General features: G+C 33.4%; 2 protein-coding genes across 2 annotated transcripts; one reads left to right on the top strand and one right to left on the bottom strand.

The window, feature by feature from the left end:
• Positions 1–2,998: 2,998 nt before the first annotated feature.
• Positions 2,999–16,847, top strand: LOC139840668 (uncharacterized). Its single transcript, XM_071830920.1, has 4 exons — positions 2,999–3,116; positions 3,288–4,088; positions 4,284–4,687; positions 16,821–16,847. The coding sequence occupies exons 1-4, from the start codon at positions 2,999–3,001 to the stop codon at positions 16,845–16,847; spliced, it is 1,350 nt and encodes a 449-aa protein (XP_071687021.1).
• An 880-nt stretch (positions 16,848–17,727) lies between these two features.
• On the bottom strand, positions 17,728–21,148 carry LOC139840667 (cation/H(+) antiporter 18-like). The gene is made up of 4 exons (XM_071830919.1): positions 20,951–21,148; positions 19,609–20,610; positions 18,862–19,439; positions 17,728–18,385 (listed from the first exon to the last, which is right to left on the bottom strand). Exons 1-4 carry the CDS (start codon positions 21,146–21,148, stop codon positions 17,728–17,730), a joined length of 2,436 nt encoding a protein of 811 aa, XP_071687020.1.
• Positions 21,149–21,782: the final 634 nt, after the last annotated feature.

The raw sequence follows: 21,782 nt of genomic DNA, 5'->3' as shown, positions 1-21,782 counted from the left end.
GAATGTAGTTTCACGTACTTGTGTCTATTTTGTAAATCATTTATAAAACCTGCATGTATTCTCATCCCAAAAATATTAGATTTTAAAAGTGGGACTATAGCTCACTTTCACAGATTTTTACTTCGTCGGGAAGTAAGACTTGGCCACTGGTTGATTCACGAACCTATAACAATATATACATATATATCAAAGTATGTTCAAAATATATTTACAACACTTTTAATATATTTTGATGTTTTAAGTTTATTAAGTCAGCTGTCCTCGTTAGTAACCTACAACTAGTTGTCCACAGTTAGATGTACAGAAATAAATTGATAAATATTATCTTGAATCAATCCACGACCCAGTGTATACGTATCTCAGTATTGATCACAACTCAAACTATATATATTTTGGAATCAACCTCAACCCTGTATAGCTAACTCCAACATTCACATATAGAGTGTCTATGGTTGTTCCGAAATATATATAGATGTGTCGACATGATAGGTCGAAACATTGTATACGTGTCTATGGTATCTCAAGATTACATAATATACAATACAAGTTGATTAAGTTATGGTTGGAATAGATTTGTTACCAATTTTCACGTAGCTAAAATGAGAAAAATTATCCAATCTTGTTTTACCCATAACTTCTTCATTTTAAATCCATTTTGAGTGAATCAAATTGCTATGGTTTCATATTGAACTCTATTTTATGAATCTAAACAGAAAAGTATAGGTTTATAGTCGGAAAAATAAGTTACAAGTCGTTTTTGTAAAGGTAGTCATTTCAGTCGAAAGAACGACGTCTAGATGACCATTTTAGAAAACATACTTCCACTTTGAGTTTAATCATAATTTTTGGATATAGTTTCATGTTCATAATAAAAATCATTTTCTCAGAATAACAACTTTAAAATCAAAGTTTATCATAGTTTTTAATTAACTAACCCAAAATAGCCCGCGGTGTTACTACGACGGCGTAAATCCGGTTTTACGGTGTTTTTCGTGTTTCCAGGTTTTAAATCATTAAGTTAGCATATCATATAGATATAGAACATGTGTTTAGTTGATTTTAAAAGTCAAGTTAGAAGGATTAACTTTTGTTTGCGAACAAGTTTAGAATTAACTAAACTATGTTCTAGTGATTACAAGTTTAAACCTTCGAATAAGATAGCTTTATATGTATGAATCGAATGATGTTATGAACATCATTACTACCTTAAGTTCCTTGGATAAACCTACTGGAAAAGAGAAAAATGGATCTAGCTTCAATGGATCCTTGGATGGCTCGAAGTTCTTGAAGCAGAATCATGACACGAAAACAAGTTCAAGTAAGATCATCACTTGAAATAAGATTGTTATAGTTATAGAAATTGAACCAAAGTTTGAATATGATTATTACCTTGTATTAGAATGATAACCTACTGTAAGAAACAAAGATTTCTTGAGGTTGGATGATCACCTTACAAGATTGGAAGTGAGCTAGCAAACTTGAAAGTATTCTTGATTTTATGAAACTAGAACTTTTGGAATTTATGAAGAACACTTAGAACTTGAAGATAGAACTTGAGAGAGATCAATTAGATGAAGAAAATTGAAGAATTAAAGTGTTTGTAGGTGTTTTTGGTCGTTGGTGTATGGATTAGATATAAAGGATATGTAATTTTGTTTTCATGTAAATAAGTCATGAATGATTACTCATATTTTTGTAATTTTATGAGATATTTCATGCTAGTTGCCAAATGATGGTTCCCACATGTGTTAGGTGACTCACATGGGCTGCTAAGAGCTGATCATTGGAGTGTATATACCAATAGTACATACATCTAAAAGCTGTGTATTGTACGAGTACAAATACGGGTGCATACGAGTAGAATTGTTGATGAAACTGAACGAGGATGTAATTGTAAGCATTTTTGTTAAGTAGAAGTATTTTGATAAGTGTATTGAAGTCTTTCAAAAGTGTATAAATACATATTAAAACACTACATGTATATACATTTTAACTGAGTCGTTAAGTCATCGTTAGTCGTTACATGTAAGTGTTGTTTTGAAACCTTTAGGTTAACGATCTTGTTAAATGTTGTTAACCCAATGTTTATAATATCAAATGAGATTTTAAATTATTATATTATCATGATATTATCATGTATGAATATCTCTTAATATGATATATATACATTAAATGTCTTTACAACGATAATCGTTACATATATGTCTCGTTTAAAAATCATTAAGTTAGTAGTCTTGTTTTTACATATGTAGTTCATTGTTAATATACTTAATGATATGTTTACTTATCATAGTATCATGTTAACTATATATATATCCATATATATGTCATCATATAGTTTTTACAAGTTTTAACGTTCGTGAATCACCGGTCAACTTGGGTGGTCAATTGTCTATATGAAACATATTTCAATTAATCAAGTCTTAACAAGTTTGATTGCTTAACATGTTGGAAACATTTAATCATGTAAATATCAATCTCAATTAATATATATAAACATGGAAAAGTTCGGGTCACTACATCCACCATCCACCACCTGCTGGAGAATCCCAAATTGATGCTGACTATGATGGGAATGATGATGGAGAAGAAATCATGGAGGAAATCATTGAAGAAGAAGAATCAGAACCCGAGAAGGAGTCTGAGCCCACTGTTGTCTTAGCTCCCTCTCAGAAGAGGAAGGAACCCGAGACACCTATTGTTGAAACCCCTAGTTCCTCCAAGAGACTTAAACACAACTAACTTAGTTATTAAAAAAAAAAAAAAAAAGTCAAGTGTTTTTCATATAAAAGGCTTTGCCTACTCATCGTTTTCTGTGTAATAAGGATAATTTATCCATTCGTTATTAATAAAAGTCAAGTGTTTGTTTTTAAAAATTTTGTCTTATCTCACCATATCTATATGTGTGTGTTGTGTGATTATTATGAATCATAATTGCAAACTTATATTTATAGCACCGTAACTCTTCAATTAATACTTTATTTATGTATTGAAGAAAATGACTAGTGGTGCGCAAACAAATGACAACAACACTATTCCCAACATCACTCTCTCTGCCGAGCAATTTCAGATACTTTTAGCTGCCGCCCAGGGCAACCACAACAATGGCAACAACGGTCAACAGAATCTCCCTAAAACTTGTTCATACAGGGATTTCTAAAATTGCAAACCTCCAAGCTATAAAGGAACTGAGGGACTGGTTGAACTAACCCGGTGGTTCGAAAAACTTGAGTCTATTTTTAGGATGTGCAATTGTGCCAATGTTTATCGCATTAAGTTTGCTACAGGATCTTTATCTGGCGGTGCATTGACTTGGTGGACCGCATACTCTCAAACTGTGGGACTTGATGCTGCAAATGCCATCCCATGGACTGTCCTAAAAAGAATGATGACGGACAAGTATTGTCCAAGAAATCAGGTCCAGAAAATAGAAAGTGAGTTCTGGGAACTCAAGGTAAAGGGTACTGACATTGAGGCTTATACCAACCGTTTCTTAGAATTGGTTACATTGTGCCCTGACATGGTACCTACGGAACACAAGAAGATTGAATGTTATGTAGAAGGTCTGCCTGATGAGATTCAGGGTAATGTGATAGCTGCTGGTAAAGAGACCGTCGATGGTGTGATATTGATGGCTCAAAATTTGGTAATGGCGAAAAGAAGGAAGCTCGCCACTAATAAGCAAACCGAAATAAAAGCTGCTGATAATAAAAGGAAGTTTGAGCCTGCTCAGAGTTCGGGTCAGGGTTCAAACAAAAGGGTTAGTGATGCTACAAAAAGTGGTTATATTGGAACAAAGCCGTTATGTAATCGCTGTGATAAGCATCATCATGGGAGGTGCACTGTTGAGTGTAGTAGGTGTAAGAAGATTGGCCACTTAGCCAAGAACTATAAGGTTGTGCTGCCTGCAACCAACACTCCAGCTGCAAAGACTGATCCAACCGTGCCTACTTGTTACGGTTGTGGGGAAGTTGGGCATTTCAGAAACCAGTGCCCTAAGAACAAGACTGCAACAGCGGGTAATGCTAAGGGTAGAGCATTTGTCATGACTACCGAAGAGGCCCGTGAAGAAGATGAAGTTATAATGGGTACGTTCCTTGTTAACAATTGCTATGCTACTGTTTTATTCGATTCCGGTGCTGATAGAAGTTATGTGTCTACGGAATTTTGAGCCTTATTCACTGAAAACCCACAAGCCTTAGAAATCAAGCACCTTGTAGAAGTAGCAAACGGTAAGGTTATGAAAGTAGACAATATTTATAAAAATTGTGATCTGATTCTAGCTGACAAAAACTTTAAGATTAACTTACTGCCAGTCGAATTAGGAAGCTTTGATGTAGTTGTAGGGATGGATTGGCTAACCCCGTTGAGAGCTGCAATCATGTGTTATGATAAAACCATTAATATTCCTATTGAGAATGGTGAAACCCTAATCATACAAGGAGAAAAGAGTGGTTCTAAACTTAATATCATCTCTTGTATAAAAACCCGTAAATACCTGATGAGGGGGTATCAAGCCATCTTAGCTAATGTTAAGAAAGTCGAACCGGAAGAGAAACGAATTGAAGATGTTCCGGTGGTTAGAGAATTTCCTGAAGTTTTTCCTGAAGAACTCCCTGGTCTCCCACCTCAAAGACAAGTCAAGTTTCAAATCGATCTAACTCCCGGTGCTGCACCTATTGCAAAGGCACCATATCGACTAGCTTCATCCGAAATGAAAGAATTATCCATCCAACTACAAGAACTCTTAGAAAAAGGATTCATTCGTCCTAGCTCATCTCCATGGGGAGCACCTGTTCTTTTTGTTAAGAAGAAAGATGGCACGTTGAGAATGTGTATTGATTACCGAGAACTCAACAAGTTAACTATCAAGAACCGTTATCCACTTCCACGTATTGATGACCTATTTGACCAACTGCAAGGGTCAAGTATCTATTCGAAGATTGATCTTAGGTCAGGGTATCATCAGTTGAGAGTCAAGGAAACTGATGTTCCCAAGACTGCCTTCCGAATTTCTTGTTATGCCTTTTGGTTTAACAAACGCACCAGCTGTATTCATGGATCTTATGAACCGTGTATGCAAACCTTATCTTGATAAACTCGTGATTGTTTTCATCGACGATATCTTAATCTATTCCAAGAACAAGCAAGAGCATGAACGACATTTACGTTTGATCTTAGAATTGCTAAAGAATGAACAATTGTATGCCAAGTTCTCCAAATGTGAATTTTGGTTACGAACAGTTCAATTTCTCGGACATGTGGTTAATAGTGAAGGAATACATGTCGATCCAGCAAAAATCATTGCTATTCAGAACTGGGAAGCGCCTAAGAATGCGAAGCATATTCGCCAATTTTTGGGACTTGCTGGTTATTACCGAAGATTTATCGAAGGATTTTCTATTCTGGCGAAACCTCTTACTAAGTTAACTCATAAGGGGAAGAAGTTTGAATGGTCTGAAGAACAAGAATCTGTGTTTAAGATTTTAAAGGAGAAATTGACCACAGCCCCGATTCTATCTTTACCTGAAGGAGACGAGGATTTCATAGTTTATTGTGATGCCTCGAATCAAGGTTTCGGTTGTGTATATACCACACATGACCTGGAGTTAGGAGCTGTGGTATTCGCTTTGAAGATATGGAGACATTACCTTTACGGAATTAAATTCACGGTGTTTACCGATCATAAAAGTCTTCAACATATCTTCGATCAGAAACAACTAAACATGAGGCAACGACGATGGGTTGAACTACTAAACGACTATGATTATGAGATTAAGTACCATTCTGGTAAGGGAAATGTTGTTGCCGATGCTCTCAGTCGAAAGGAGCGTAATAAACCTATTCGTGTCTGAGCTTTGAACATGGTTATTCAGACTAATCTTACAACTCGAATCCGTGAAGCACAACTTGAAGCATTGAAGGAAGAAAATGTTCAACTCGAGGGACTAAAAGGTCTTGAAAAGCAACTTGAACTCAAGGGAAATGGAACACGGTATTTTAATAACCGAATCTGGGTCCCAACCTTTGGAAATCTTCGAGAACTAGTCTTGGATGAAGCACATAAGACTAGGTATTCTATTCACCCAGGCTCTAGTAAAATGTATCATGATGTGAAAGAGTTTTATTGGTGGCCTAATCTGAAATCTGATATTGCTGAGTATGTGAGCAAGTGTCTTACTTGTTTGAAAGTTAAGGCCGAGCATCAAAAGCCATCTGGTTTACTTCAACAGCCAGATATTCTGCAGTGGAAGTGGGAATGTATCACTATGGACTTTATTACTAAATTGCCCAAGACTTCTAGTGGCAATGATACTATTTGGGTCATAGTGGATCACCTTACTAAATCTGCACACTTTTTACCGATCAAGGAAACTGATAAGATGGAGAAATTGTCACAACTTTACATCAAAGAGATTGTCTCACGACATGGAGTCCCTATTTCTATCATTTCTGATCGCGATAGTCGATTCACTTCTAGATTATGGAAAACTTTACAATCTGCTCTTGGAACTAAACTCGACATGAGTACCACTTATCATCCACAAACTGATGGCCAAACTGAACGAACCATTCAAACATTTAAAGATATGCTTCGTGCTTGTGTTATCGACTTCGGCAAAGGTTGGGACAGATATCTGCCCTTGGCTGAATTTTCTTACAACAACAGTTACCACTCAAGTATTAAGGTTGCACCTTTTGAAGCCTTATACGGATGAAAATGTAGATCACCCCTATGTTGGGATGAACTAGAGGACAGACAATTGACTGGTCCTGAAATCATACATGAAACTACCGAAAAGATCGTACAGATTAAGAAACGATTGGAAACTTCCCGCAGCCGACAGAAGAGCTACGCTGATAAACGTCGAAAGGATTTGGAATTCCAAGTTGGTGATAAAGTCATGTTGAAAGTATCCCCTTGGAAAGGTGTCATTCGTTTTGGTAAACGAAGCAAACTAAGTCCGCGTTTTGTTGGACCTTTCAAGATTACTGAGAGAATTGGTTCCGTGGCGTATCGATTAGAACTACCTGCTGAGCTTATTAGAGTACACGACGTATTTCACATCTCGAACCTGAAAAAGTGTCTTGCTGATGACCCACTTGTTATTCCTTTGGATGATCTCCACATTGATGATAAAATGCACTTCATCAAAGAACCTATTGAAGTTATGGATCGTGAGATTAAACGCTTGAAACAAAGCAACATTCCCATTGTTAAGATCCGTTGGAATTCACGACGTGGCCCCGAGTATACCTGGGAACGTGAAGACCAAATGAAACAGAAATATCCCCACCTCTTCTCAACCGCCGATGCATCCGAGAAGTCTACTTGAAACTTCGGGACGAAGTTTTCTTTAACGGGGAGGTACTATAACAACCCTCACATTTTCATACTTGAATTGACTAATTTGCCTATAGGGTTGTTATCCATACGTAATATATAATTAAATTCGACGTTGATCAAATATTTATTTTTAGTCGACACGTTCTGTTAACTAAAGTTTACACTAATTATATAAAATAACTTTAGTTAATATTAATGTGTATTATATTTAAAACTATATGTAACATAATTATTAATTAAATAATAAGTTATTTTAATCATTATATATATTTTTAGCTTATAAAAAAAATAAAAATAAAAAGAAATAAGATTTTTTTTATAAATTAAATAATGAGCCCATGAATTTTGACTAAATATTTTCAAAAACAAAAACTTATTAAAAACATTTTTAACATGTTTTTATTATTTTGTCAAAATTGGCACATTTATTTTATTATTTTTTTTTATTTTCATCAACCATTTTTTACCTATAAATACATGGCTCCTCATTCATTTTTTCTTGCCAAACACAAAAATTTAAGTTATTCTCTCAAAACCTTGAAGAAAATTTGAGGTACTTTCTATTTTTATTAATTTTTCTTCAATATTATCATTTATCTTTATATTTATTGTATATTCTTTGTAAAATTCGAAATTAATTATGTTTATATGTTATAATTAGTATTATAAGTGTTATGATGCATAAAAATAATTTTGATAATTTATGGAATATTATTTATAATTAAATACGAATTATGTATTGTTTAAACATAAAAAAAATGTAAAATTCGTAATAAATACTTTAACCAAAAATAAAATATATATAATTTTTTTATGAGTTTTTAAAACTTATATAGATCTGAAAAAATTATAAAAATAATTACTTGGGTCGAATTGGTATTTATTATATAATTAAACTCTATTATTATGTAATTCGAAGGTAAATTAAGAATAAATATAAAATAATAAAAAATATTTTTTTAAATATTTTTCTACAGGTTATTATACTGATAGAAACTTATAAAAATTATAAAAATAATTATTTGGGTCTATTTAGTAATTATGTAGAATTAAAATTGTTTTGTGAATACATTAAGGGTAAAAATAAAAATAAATACAAAAATATAATAAAAATATTTTCTTAAATTTTTCTACTAATCTATATGATTAACTAAGACTATAAAAATTATATATGTAATTTTTAGATATTTAATTTATTATTTAGACATTTTTGAATAATGTTCGATTAATAAAACACTATTATTTTTGAAGTAATTTAGGTATTTATTTAAAGGTAATTATATTTAATATATATAAGACATACTAAGGTATAATAACTAAATATTAAATAATACTTGGGTTATATTATCACATATATAATTATTAAGTACATTAATAATTCGTTGTGTGTATACACCTAAAGTGAAGGTTAATCAAAGATAATGTATAATTCATGTGAACTTCATCGCTACTCACGGTCGTAAGTGAATGATGTCTAGGTTGCCATTTATGGGTAAGCTTGTGGATCTCGAATGCCATGACTTAGATTCTGGTCAAGAATCCTGGGCCCCCGGTTACATCTGGTCATTCCTGACTTATTTGATAGCAACGAAGTTTGAGTAGAGTTGTACAACATCTTGCTAAAGATTAACCCGAACTTTCTAAAATTAGAAAATTACTATAAGTGGAAACTTTCCATAAATAGTAACCTTCCGAAAATGGAAATTCTTTAGTGAACCATTACTATCAATAGTACTATATACTATTGTCTGTTAGGCAATGCCTGATCATACGTTCTATCTCTAGGTTTAGATCTCGGTCACGTCCTTCCGTTCAATTCTTTCGTGTGCTACTAAGGTGAACTTCATAGCCCCACTTTTTACTGTTTCATAACTGTTTTATAACTCTTGGGGTGAGACACATGCTTGCTTTATAACTGTTTTACGCTTAGACACAAGTACTAAATTGTTAACTATGCTGTCATGCTTTGATACATGCTAAATCCCTACCGTAATATCGTCAATTGCTACGTTTAAATGCAAACTTAATTATTGTGAGTAGGCCTATTGAGAGTAACGTCTCTAACCATTCGACCGTTGGTCTTTGGTTACATAATAATGATTCCACGACACTGACAGTACAAGGTGTCATAGGGTAAATTGTTTAGTAGCGATATTACAAACTGCAGCAACACTTTTAGATTGATATATCTATATTGATCAACTTTAAACTAAATCTTGCGTTCTAAAACTTTGGATATTATTTATAAACATATGAATTCCACTCAACCTTTTTGGTTGACACTTTAAGCGTGTTTTGTCTCAGGTGATGATTGAGCTAGCTGCTACTTGCTACTTGATGATTGATGTATGCTTTGCTGCTTGCATGGAGTCCATCATTCATATTTATCATTTTGTTTAAGACATTTTCCATTTACTGTACTCTTATGATGTAAAACTTTGAATAATGCTTCCGCTGTTTATTTAATAAATAAAACGTCTCATTTAGAGTCGTTCTCGCTTATACAACTGTGTTATGATATGATTGGTCACAATTACCCCTGGTCCATTTTGGGGGTGTGACAATCTCCTCCTACGGCCTTCACATAGTTTTTCCACCACATGAGTGCACTATCTTGTAGGGTGCACGATGCATACTTGGTCATGTCCTTCTCAATACAACCACTGATTTTAAACACAGACTCAATCTTTTTGATCCACCGGGTTAAACCGACCGGTCCTTCTGTTCCACTGAATGATGAGGGCTTGCAACCTTGAAAAGTTTTGTAGGTGCATCCCACACGAGAATTTGGGTTAACTGCAGCACCTCTTGCAGCCTCGACCCATAACATTCTGTCGTTCACTCGCTGATTGATGAGTTCCTCGATTTCTTGTTCCGTCATTCGGTTCAATCGCGCCATAATCTTCAATAAGAATGAAAAAAATAATTATTCACATGGAATATTATAGATGTAGTGTGTATTTACAGTACATCGTAGCTTATTAATAATATGAACCAGTTATTATTATAAAAGTCTTTTCTTCTTATTAGCGTTTTATAATTATATCTAGGGTAGTACCTACCCGTTAAAGTTCATACTTAATAGCTTAGTACGAAAATCAATTACAACCACCCAAATAATACTCAACCATGGAAAATTATTGCATTTCACACTTCACTATTTTACATATGCTTATCTTACATCAAACATTAAGCAAACCACACTAGTAATATTATACAAAACGTTATATGATCCCATGGTTTAAAACAACAGCGCATCATTTAACCCAAAACGTTTGTGTTCAAAGAAATCGCTTAAAGCTTATCCTGGCTGTCTCCCTGCGTTTTGGCTGAGGGGCCGAAGAACTGGATGTCGGGATAGAACTAATAGGAATAGCGGGAATAGGGGTGGAAGTGTCTGGTAGAGTTGGTGCCACAACATCTTCACTAAACTCGGGATTTGGATTTTCCAATTCAGTAGCCTTTCGTTTCTTTCCTCGTTCGAACTTATCTTTCGTAATTTCCTATATTTCTTCCTCCTCAGGATCACTTTCCGGTTCCTCTTCAATTGATTCATCCGGAAATTGTGAGTCCTCCCCAAAGGTGTCGTTTTCATCATCGGATAGATTAATGACTGAGACACTATCTGAAGATTCTGGTTCGGAGTCGCTGAATGTGATAATAAGTTCTAAGCCAGACATCTATCACACAACAACTAGCACATTAGTACCACATAATATTTACATATTAATTTTTAACCAACAAGGATAAGCAATAGTTTTCGAATTCAAACACGGTCAAAGTCCAGACTCACTAATGCATCCTAACAAACTCGATAAGACACACTAATGCAAATTTTCTGGTTCTCTAAGACCAACGCTCTGATACCACCTGAAGCGTCCCGTTCATATCGAATATAAACGTCACGTACTCATTGGTGTCATTGCGAGGTATTGACCTCTATATGTGACATTTTTCAAAATCTGCATACGTTTTTATAATACAAACCATAACCTTTATTATAATCGAAGGTTCAAACAGCATAATAATGATTATCGTTTAGTGATAATCTTAGTTTTACAAACTTTACATTTGATAATAACAATACGATTTCCAACATATTTCACATTACAAATCTTTCGATATGCAGTTTTATTTTTGACACAAATATGCATACTCCAAATCTTGCTTAAATTCGGCATAATGCAGTGGAAGCTTTTAATTATCACCTGAGAATAAACATGCTTAAAACGTCAACATAAAGTTGGTGAGATATAGGTTTAATGCTAGCAGCGTTATAAATATAGACCATAAGATTTCATATACACAAACGTTTTAATAAAAATATTCTAAGTGGTTGAGCACTTGATAACCATACTTAACATTTAATCAACGTCGCATATTCCCTTTATTATGAAATCTCACTACACCGTACCAAGTATAGTTACCGAAACGAAGTACTGTGCAACCGTTGAATACTGGTCGTCCAGTCCGGTTGGGGTTGTCAGGCCCGATAGATCTATCAACAGGATTCGCGTTTACAATACCGCATGTAAATAGTAGTTACCAAGTTACAGGGAAGTATGTCAGTGGTACAACTCAACGTAGAATATATATATTTTTTATCACTTGTGTCCATAACGTAAATCATAAAATGCATGTATTCTCATCCCGAAATATTTAGAGTTTAAAAGTGGGACTATATACTCTTTTTTGTCTTGAAGATATACGACTTGGTCTCCGATAGATATCACGAACCTAACCATATATAATATATCAACATGTTTTCTTTTCAAATAATCGTTACATGTATACTTATAATACTTTTAATATCTAATTGTCCGTAGTTAGCAGTCCGATATTAGTGGTCCACAATTAGTTGTTCAATAAAATAAATAAAGACCCCATCGTATTCGTATTGATCAGAATTAATCTCGACCCATGGTACCATGTTGTCAAATGACGTGTTGCGTACATAAAGTACCATGTTGTCAAATGACGTGTTGCGTACAATCATGAGGTCTTATGATTAATCTTCTCGTGTTGTTTACGGGTGGTCCTGAAATATGTAGAATTAAATCAAGAGTAAATATATATGAAATATCATATTAATTAGCAAAGATATGATTAGTTTAGTTTTACTCCAATTAATTTCGTAGCTAAACTAGCTTCGGATACCCAATTTTGTTTTAGCCGTAGTTTCTTCAATATAACTCCGTTTTTGTTGGTTCAACTTGCCACTTCCTTGGATCGAGTCATTATTTATGAATATGAACTGTAAATACCTTAGTTTACATTCGAAATCACAGGTTATAGGTCAAACTTTGGTGAATCTTATGAAAGTGATCATTTCCGTTGTAAAAACAACATCTAGATGATCATTTTTACAAAAATACTTAAACTTTGAGTTACACCATGAGATTTTTATATATTAACATATTCATAAGAAATATCTTTTTTCCAGAATATAAACTTCCAATTCAAAGTTTAAGATGGTTTTTAATTATCCAACCCAAAACAGCCCCCAGTTGCACTCTGACGACGTAGATTCAGTTTTAAGGTGTTCTTTGTAAAATCAAGTTGTATCTTGTTAAGTTAGCATATCATTATGATATATTACAGGTCTTGAAGTGTTTTAAAAGTCAAGTTAGAAGGATCTATTTAGTTTGCGAACAAGTTTGAAATCATTCAAACTATGTTCTTGTTGTTATATATATTCGTGGTAAGATAGTCATATATGAATTGAACAAGATGATGAACCAAGGTTATACCTCAAGTATGATGAAGCAAGTTACTGAATAAACAAGATATGAACTTGTTCTTGATGACTTGGAAGATTAAGAAGTGAAATCATGAAAAGAAACAAAGGTTGTAAGTAAGTTTATATCTTGATTTAAGATAAATAACTTACATGAATTGAATCAAAATTTAAACATAGTTTTACTTTGATTATGAAGCTAAAAGATGGTGAAAATGCTTGGAGATGATCAAGTATGATGTTAGGAGTATTTTGAGAGAGAATTTGGAGTGTAAGTATGAGAAAATAGAATGGAAAAATAGGGTGAAATCATAAAAACGAATTTACTTGTTATATAGAAAAAAAATCCTTAAATTTGTTTTTTAGCTCATTAGTCATACAAGTTGATAAATAATGGTTCTACATGTTTTTGACTCTAAGATGGCTGCTAAGAATGAATGATTAAAGGTGTATATACCAATAGTAAATACATCTAGAAGCTGCGTACAATACGGTTACATATACCCTAAGTATACGTGTAAAAATCTTGAGGAAACGGAACGAGAATTCAAATATAACTATCTTTTGTGAATATACTTATATTGTTTTATGTATTTAAGCCCTTTAAAAGTAATTAAATACGTATTTATACGATACTTGTATAAGCATTATAGGTTATAGGTATATATATCAAAGAACGTTACGTATAGTTACCGTTTTGAAAACTTTAGTTAGTAGTCTCAAAGTATACTTATAACTCATTGTTATTAGTACACAATGATATGTTAAACCATCCTTAGGTCATGTTAAATATGTATAAATACGTATATGTACACAATCGTATAATTATCGTATGTTATATAGTTCGTGATATCATCGGTCAAATTGGACGGTCAAACGTTGTGTAAAATTCTTTTCAAAAACACAAGACTCAACAATTTGGATTGCTTATCATGTTGGTAATGTTTAATTTATGTAAATATTAATCTCATATGTATAATACGATCGGAAAAATCCGGGTCGTTACATGATAAAAACGATGTTTTTATTTAAATCAATAACTTACAATATTTCATCATGATACATATACTTATTGTTTCCTAATCGATTTGTTTAATAGTTTTTAATCGTCTTTTACATCGCGTCCGTAAAAATGATAATAATAGTAATCATAATAATTAGATATTACTAATGTTAGTTTAAATGATAATGATATTAAAAATACTAATTATGATAGTACTAATTAAAAATAGTATCCTTGTCGGTTTTTTGGACGCACTTTCGTACGTTTAGAAAACTAGTCTTTTACGTTACGCGACGTGTACCCTTATTAATAATTTGACTTACTTATCAATAAATTACCTTATAAAAAATGTAACTTATAAAATTGAGCGTTGTGGTCATTTCCTTCTATAAATCAGTGACTCGTTGTTTATCAAAATATATTATTTTAAATCATGACGTTTTATGACTAAGTTAAAATATATATATATATATATATATATATATATATATATATATATATATATATATATATTTAGAATTGTAAATTTGTACATAATATATATGTTTGAAATATTTATCTAATGATATAATATTTAGTTTTTTAAAACTAATTACATTTCAAAGTTCGTTTTATATAATTTAACTCGTTTTAAATAATAGTAGTTATTTTACCAAATAATGTTTTTAATATGAAAACTAAAGAGTTGATTTATCAAGGTACATGAGTTAATCAAGTAAAGTACATTTTTGAAATTTAAACGGAAATGATTACTAACTTTCGACTAACTCTTGTTAATGACACTTTTGTAAATCACTTTTACTAGATATTCCGGATACCATTAAAAAGGAAAGGTTTACTAAATCAAAGTGGACCTCTCAACAGAGACTCGTAATCATAATTCAATGTATCTGATATTTCAATCTTTTGATATTATCCTTTAATTCCTTCGATAATTATTCTAATTATATTTTGAAACAAATACGTACATGTAAAGTATTATACGTCTAATACTTTGTTAACGTTTTCAAGTTATAATATATACACATATACATACATAATCATGTACGTTCATTTAATGGTTCGTGAATCATTGGAATTTGATCGAGGTTAAATGAATAAATGAACATAGATTACAATCTTGATATTTAACTTAACAAACTTTGCTTATCGTGTCGGAATAATATAAAGATAAAGTTTAAATTTGGTCGGAAATTTTCGGGTCGTCACATTTCGGCCCTCCAGCTCGGCTACAACGGCGTTTTCTCCCCCTGTTACGAGTGGTCTTATAGGTTTCATTCACTTATTAAATCACCATTTATTGAAAAAAAAAAAAACAAAAACAAAAAAAAAACATTTTTTTGGTTACCAGTTATGGTAAAAACTTACATTTAGTACGGGCACCAGGGTTGTTTAAACATCAAATTTGATAGATCACTTAAAATTACTAATTTAAAATCACTTAAAATTACTAATTTACCCTTAAATGATATATTACACAATTTTTTTATTAAAATTTATTGAAGGGTATTTACAAAAAAAACATAAAATAATGGTGGATAAATAAAAAGACCAGCGTAAATATCACCTCCCTTGTTTAAAATAACTGATTCATATACCATAATTTGGTACAATATTTCCATATTTTGGAACCTTAGTGCTCAAATTATTGCTGTTTATTACTTTTTCTTGATTTATTTATTTATTTATTATTTAGAACGGCTAAAATTTTATTATCAAAAGTCCAAAGATCAAACGATTTCAAGCGCCAACTGTTTACAACCATTATACCTCTAAAATTTAACCAACTAAAAGAAAACGAAACAATAGAATCAAATAATACACTAATTGTTTTACTTTTTCTTGATTAGCACATGATAACTTATTACTCGGTATCATGGTGACTTTTTTAACTAAAAGGTTGAAGGTTCAAATTCAATTATAGCTATATTTTGTGAATTATTGTAAATATTTATGTAACTAGTGAAATGACCCGTGGAACCACGAGTTTGTTTAAACGAAATAGTTTAATGATAGGTATTAAGTGAACGTAAATGTTAAAGTTATTTAGTTTTATGACCCGTGGAACCACATAGTCCGACTAAGAAACTCGTGCTGAACATTTCATCAAACACCTAAAATGCATATTTAACAATCAACATCCAATCATAATAGATAATATTGGTTGTCATTTTATTTTAAAAGTGTAAATTAAAATATAATTGTAGAATTGGTTTCCTTCTGCCTACCTTTAATAACTTCTCGTACTTAATTAATTAATTAATTAAAATAATTTAAAATTATTTAATTTTAATATTTAAAATAACTATTAATAAGATTTAATTTTAATTCAAAATTATTTAGATTAATGACATCACCCACCATGTTTAGATTTTTTTTCTTTTTCTTTTTGATTTTTTCTTAACAAAGGAATTAGCCTAATAATGACATCATCATTTTAGCAATATAATAGAAACTATAGATAGATAGAAGATGAGTGTGTGCCTTTAAAAAAAGTTTCATGATAAGTTATTATTACAAACTTTCTTCTATAATTACTACAAAAATTCAACAAACGGTAATGACAATAATCCAGATACAGCGATTTGTATACTCAAGGAACAGTTGAAGCTTAGCTTCCGGTATCAAAACCCCCTTTTCAATTACCTTATATCTATTTGCGCCCGGAATAAAACCCTCCCACTGGCCCATTTTTACTGTTCAACTTTTACAATTTTTTTTTTTTTTTTAAGGTGTATTCTTTAGAAAAAAAATTGTAGTCAAGTATATTATTGTTTTCTACAACACTCTAAGAATCAATTTGTTTGTCAAGAATTGTACACGGCTATATTATTGATTTGGAGTATATACTTTTTTGTAGCTCTAACGATGAATTCTTTGGTCAAAAGTTGTAGGCGACATATTATTGGGGTTTTTTTTTTAAGGTGAATTCTTTAGAAAAAAAAATTGTAGCCGACTATATTATTGTTTTCTACAACACTCTAAGGATCAATTTGTTTGTCAAGAATTGTACACGACTATACTATTGATTCGGAGTATATACTTTTTTGTAGCTCTAACGGTGAATTCTTTGGTCAAAAGTTGTAGGCGACATATTATTGGTTTCCGTAAACTCTAAGGGTGAACTTTTTGGTCAAAAAATGTATACGATTATATTATTGATTTCGGACTATATACTACGTATATATTACTTATTTGAGGTTAAAATTTTTTGTTGTAACAACATTAGAAAACATGCATAGTAAATATGTTTAATATTTGATATACTTCATTTATATTTTGCACCTAAATAATTTTTATCTTAATTTTAAAGAGTAACATTTTAACGAGTTATATGTTAATTATTTGTGAAAATTTAATTTAATACATTAAAAGATGTTACTCCATACATTTAAAATATGAATATTGAACGTTTTGGTAATTTTCGCCCAGCGTAGCGGGCAAATTATTATCTTGTTAGTATCATTTTGTACACTTTCGTACAAGTTTCTATCATTTATATGCCTGCTTTGCCTTTTCCATATGCACAAACTAATATACACATACATTTGTATATCAAACTACACCCGATACCTCATGGGATTAGGTATTGTTGTTATTGTTGTATTTGTACATCAAACTACAGTGGAAACAGAGATTTCAGTTAGTATCAATTCTATCCACCCAATCAGTAGTTTCATCTTCCTTCAAAGAAGCCAGTGAAAGCAATGATAATTGGCTATGATACTGCTGCACCACAAGAACCGATGCAGCTGTACTAAAATTCGGCGATATCAACACGTTTCCAACGGGCCCCATTTCCGGGCACTCGCTATTCTTCTTCAAAAACTCCACCACTTCACCTTCTGGCATCCTGCCCACTACAAAAAGATTACTCCTTGCATATTCTTTTATACTCTCTGTTGTTTCTAATGCGTCTGCCACCATTCGCTCGTCGTACTTCATTGTGTTGGGCTTTGAGGCGATCTTGTTTCTGAAATTAGTAATAACTTCTTCGTCGATTGATTGTGATTCTTCTGTGGCGGTGGACTCTGTGATGTCGACGGTGACGGATCCTGGAGTGGTGGGTCGCTTACGGTTGAGAAAAAACCTGACGACGATCAGGTTGATTCCGGGATGTTCAGCCATGCGGACTCCATACGCTAATGCCTCGTGGTCATCGTTGCCACCAAAGAATAAGATTGTTACTAGCGAATTGACATTACTTGCCGCAACATGTGAGGTCCCACCAAACCCGCGGTCTACTAAGATCCCAACTGAACATGGAGCGTACTCCAAAACCTTACGGTTCACGTGTCTGAAATCACAAATGAGCTTAGTTTACAATGTTATCATTACCGATTTCTTCAACTTTTTGCATTTATGCCGTGGACTGTTAAATTGGGACGGAAAAAGTACTAATTTTGATCATGCAGAGACGTATTTGGTGCATGTGCAAAGTTTGCAACTGAATAGGGCCCGAAATTTTGAAAGGGTTAAAAACTTTGAAAAACCTATATATTAATGATTTCATTATATATTATCCACAAAGCGAATCATGAAAATTCATTTTATCTAACAATTTAATCATGAAAATTCATTTATCAAATAATTTAAATCACGATCAAACAAGTTAGTAATGTTATATTTTTATATAAAAGTTTTAAGGGCCCATTTTTATGTCTCGAACAGGGACCTCTAAATTAGTGAGATGACCTTGTGATCATGTACCAGCTCGAGAATATTTCAGACTTTGACCCGTATATATGTAATAAGCACAAAATCTTTTGTTACCTGTACTCAGCTCGAGTTGTTTCAAGTTGTCCATCGAGTCTCGGGTGCTTATGAAAAGGGAGGATGATCATGGCAGCTCGGTTCCTCTCAGCGCCGCTGCAAATATCTTCATGCATGCTTGAAATGGCGGAAATGGCAGTTGTGGGCCAAATTGAGACCTTGCTAAGCTGTTGGAAAGCCTCAAAAGCCACCACAACCTGGTCCGAGCCCGAATTCGGATCCTTTTTCCAAAACGGGAGCCCGTTTTTCCTAGCCTTGTGAACCATGAGTATAGCTGAAGACCTTTCAGAAAGCTCCATAAGGTGCATAGCGTGAACTAGAAGCACCTCTTTCTTTCCGGTCCCACGTAAAATCTCGATTAGATTGATCATTGTTGGAATATTTCTTACACTGTGAAAACAGAACAACATACGAAACGGGCTCGTGGAAGAGCCTCTACCATGAAGAGTTCGGTATTTGTATTGCGTGTTTGACGGTGTTTTAGCGGGTTTATAAACCGCAACAACTAACGGGGTTGTAATAAACGTCGTCAATAACGCCATCAAAACCAATATGGCAAACGTCTCATCGTTCAATACCTGTATATTTTAACAAACAGATGAAATAAAGATTAAACGAAGAAAGTAAGAAACTTGAACGTGAAACAGAGGTGGAAATTACAACCCATTTACTGATTAACAAGTCAATTCAGGTTCTGACTTATGACTCACCCATCTATAACGGGTCAAATGGTAAAATCATACATACCCCTCTGTCCTTGCCAATGTTAAGAACTATGAGTTCAACGAGACCCTTTGTATTCATCAAAAGCCCGATCGCAAGAGCCTCCATAAACGGGATTTTGCACACAAGAGAAACCCCAACGGAGCCCGCAATCTTTCCAAAACACGCGGTAATAATAATTAAAACAAGCAACCCCCAAGACCGAGCCCCTTTGATCGAGGCTACATTCGTCTTCAAACCACTAGAGACAAAATACAACGGTAAAAATAAGCCCGAAACAAGATCCTCAACTTTTTCCACTAACGCCCCTACAAAAGCACCTTCTTTCGGGATCAAAACACCAATAACAAAGGCCCCAAACAGTGCATGAATACCAATAGTATCAGTCACAAAACTTGCAGCCAAAACCCCACCTAAAGTCGCACAAACATACAGTTCGTCGACAGGTTCACCATCCGGACACCTTTGAGACATCCACTTAAAAAGCGGTGGGACCAAAAACGAACACATCAGAACAAACCCCGTTGCACACAAAAAAACCCATAGTGCAACAAGTGGGGACCGACCCGTACCCGATAATGCAACAGCAAGTGCAAGTAAAATCCATGCCACTACATCATTAACAGCGGCTGCTGACATGGCCATTTTCCCAACATCAGTTGTTAACAGTTTGAGTTCAGCCAATATACGCGCGAGTACGGGAAAAGCTGTTATTGACATTGCAACCCCCATGAAAACAATAAATGGGCCTTCACTTACATTTTCTTCGATTGTCCCAATTAGAATAAAAGAAACACCTGTTCCTAAGACGAATGGTAGGCTAATTCCTGCCATAGCTATACAAAGTGCCTTTTTACCAGTTCTTCGAAGAGAGTTTAAATCGAGCTCGAGCCCGACTAAAAAAAGGAAGAACAGTAGCCCTAAATTTGCGAGCGTGTCTAATACTGTAAGACTCCTTGGAGGAAAAACTGCATGAAGAAACGCTTTGTTACGCCCCAGAGCCGAAGGCCCGAGCAACACTCCACCCTGTAAAACATTTATCTTAAGCTACTTGTCACTAAAAAAAGGTGGTACAAGTGAAACAAGCTAAGGTGCTGTTTGTTTTTAAGATGTTTTTGTCTTCAGACAGAATAAGACGTTATTTAATCTTATGTCTTCAGAAAAACAAATAGTTTGCAGTAACAATGTATGCGAGCGCGCAGACATAAGTCATGTGGAGTAATAAATAATAAGATCTGCAAACTGAAAAACAAACAACACCTAATAATCATCCTGACCTTCTTTGGGTAAACCTGACCGACTTTGACCTGTTACTTGACGTGTGTGACCTGCATATTCGGGTACTATTTAAAGTTAACCAACTTACAACGATTTCTGCAACAACTCGGGGCTGTCTTAACGGCTTCATGAGGTAAGCGAGGACTCGGGTGAAAGTGATGACAAGGACCATTTGTAAGATAACAAGAGAGAGTGCAGAATGAAGAGGAGTATCTCCTTGAAATACGCCATGGGAGGTAGCTTTCATCGGAGGTAGACAGTCAGGTGTTTCATTTTTTGAGGCCATTTACGCATCAAAACAACCCGTACGTATTCATGAAACAGGAATGACAAATCTTGAACACTCTTCCCTGAATCATATAACATATTTTTTTATAAGCTTCACTTAACTATAAGTAGTCGAATTTCACTAAAAAAACTAAAGATTCATGTACAACATTCATGAAACATACATTCTTTAAGACAATGAAAATAAAAAGTATAAGGGACACCAATAAGTAAGAACCTCATGTTCATATCAACCATCTCAAGATAGCCCAGCGGTTGGGCCTGATTTAACGGGTCAGGAAACGACCCGTGGATAACCCGATTAGACAGGTTGAACAGAGAAAAACTTACTCGCTTATGTTCATATCATCAGGCCTCAATTTAATTCTTGCAACATACCAACATTAGTTTTCATCACATTGTTAAATTAATGTCCTTTACTCTGAAAACAAAAACTTACATATATTACTCTTTACATTCGACAAGATCAACAACAAGCAAAAAATTTAAGGACAATGGTGAATTGAATAAAAAACGTTGAATATCCATGCTGCAAGGTAAAAAGATGCATGGAATTGAAATGTTATACGCTTTTAATAATTAATAAATTGAATTATATGAAACATTTACAACACACACACACCCCTGAAAAA

Source organism: Rutidosis leptorrhynchoides, chromosome 4, assembly GCF_046630445.1.
Source record: "Rutidosis leptorrhynchoides isolate AG116_Rl617_1_P2 chromosome 4, CSIRO_AGI_Rlap_v1, whole genome shotgun sequence".
In the NCBI taxonomy this organism is placed as follows: Eukaryota; Viridiplantae; Streptophyta; class Magnoliopsida; order Asterales; family Asteraceae; genus Rutidosis; species Rutidosis leptorrhynchoides.
Note: the sequence above shows the minus strand (reverse complement) of the source record. Positions and strands in the feature narration are given on the sequence as shown.

Coding starts and splice junctions, on each gene's coding strand:
- LOC139840668 (XM_071830920.1), top strand. CDS start 2,999: ATGACTAGTGGTGCGCAAACAAATGACAACAACACTATTCCCAACATC. Junction 4,089..4,283: donor AGAAGATGAAGTTATAATGG/GTACGTTCCTTG, acceptor ATCTGATTCTAG/CTGACAAAAACTTTAAGATT. Junction 4,688..16,820: donor GTGCTGCACCTATTGCAAAG/GCACCATATCGA, acceptor TTTTTTTTTAAG/GTGTATTCTTTAGAAAAAAA.
- LOC139840667 (XM_071830919.1), bottom strand. CDS start 21,148: ATGGCCTCAAAAAATGAAACACCTGACTGTCTACCTCCGATGAAAGCT. Junction 20,611..20,950: donor GAGTTGTTGCAGAAATCGTT/GTAAGTTGGTTA, acceptor AATGTTTTACAG/GGTGGAGTGTTGCTCGGGCC. Junction 18,386..18,861: donor ACAACTCGAGCTGAGTACAG/GTAACAAAAGAT, acceptor TTGTGATTTCAG/ACACGTGAACCGTAAGGTTT.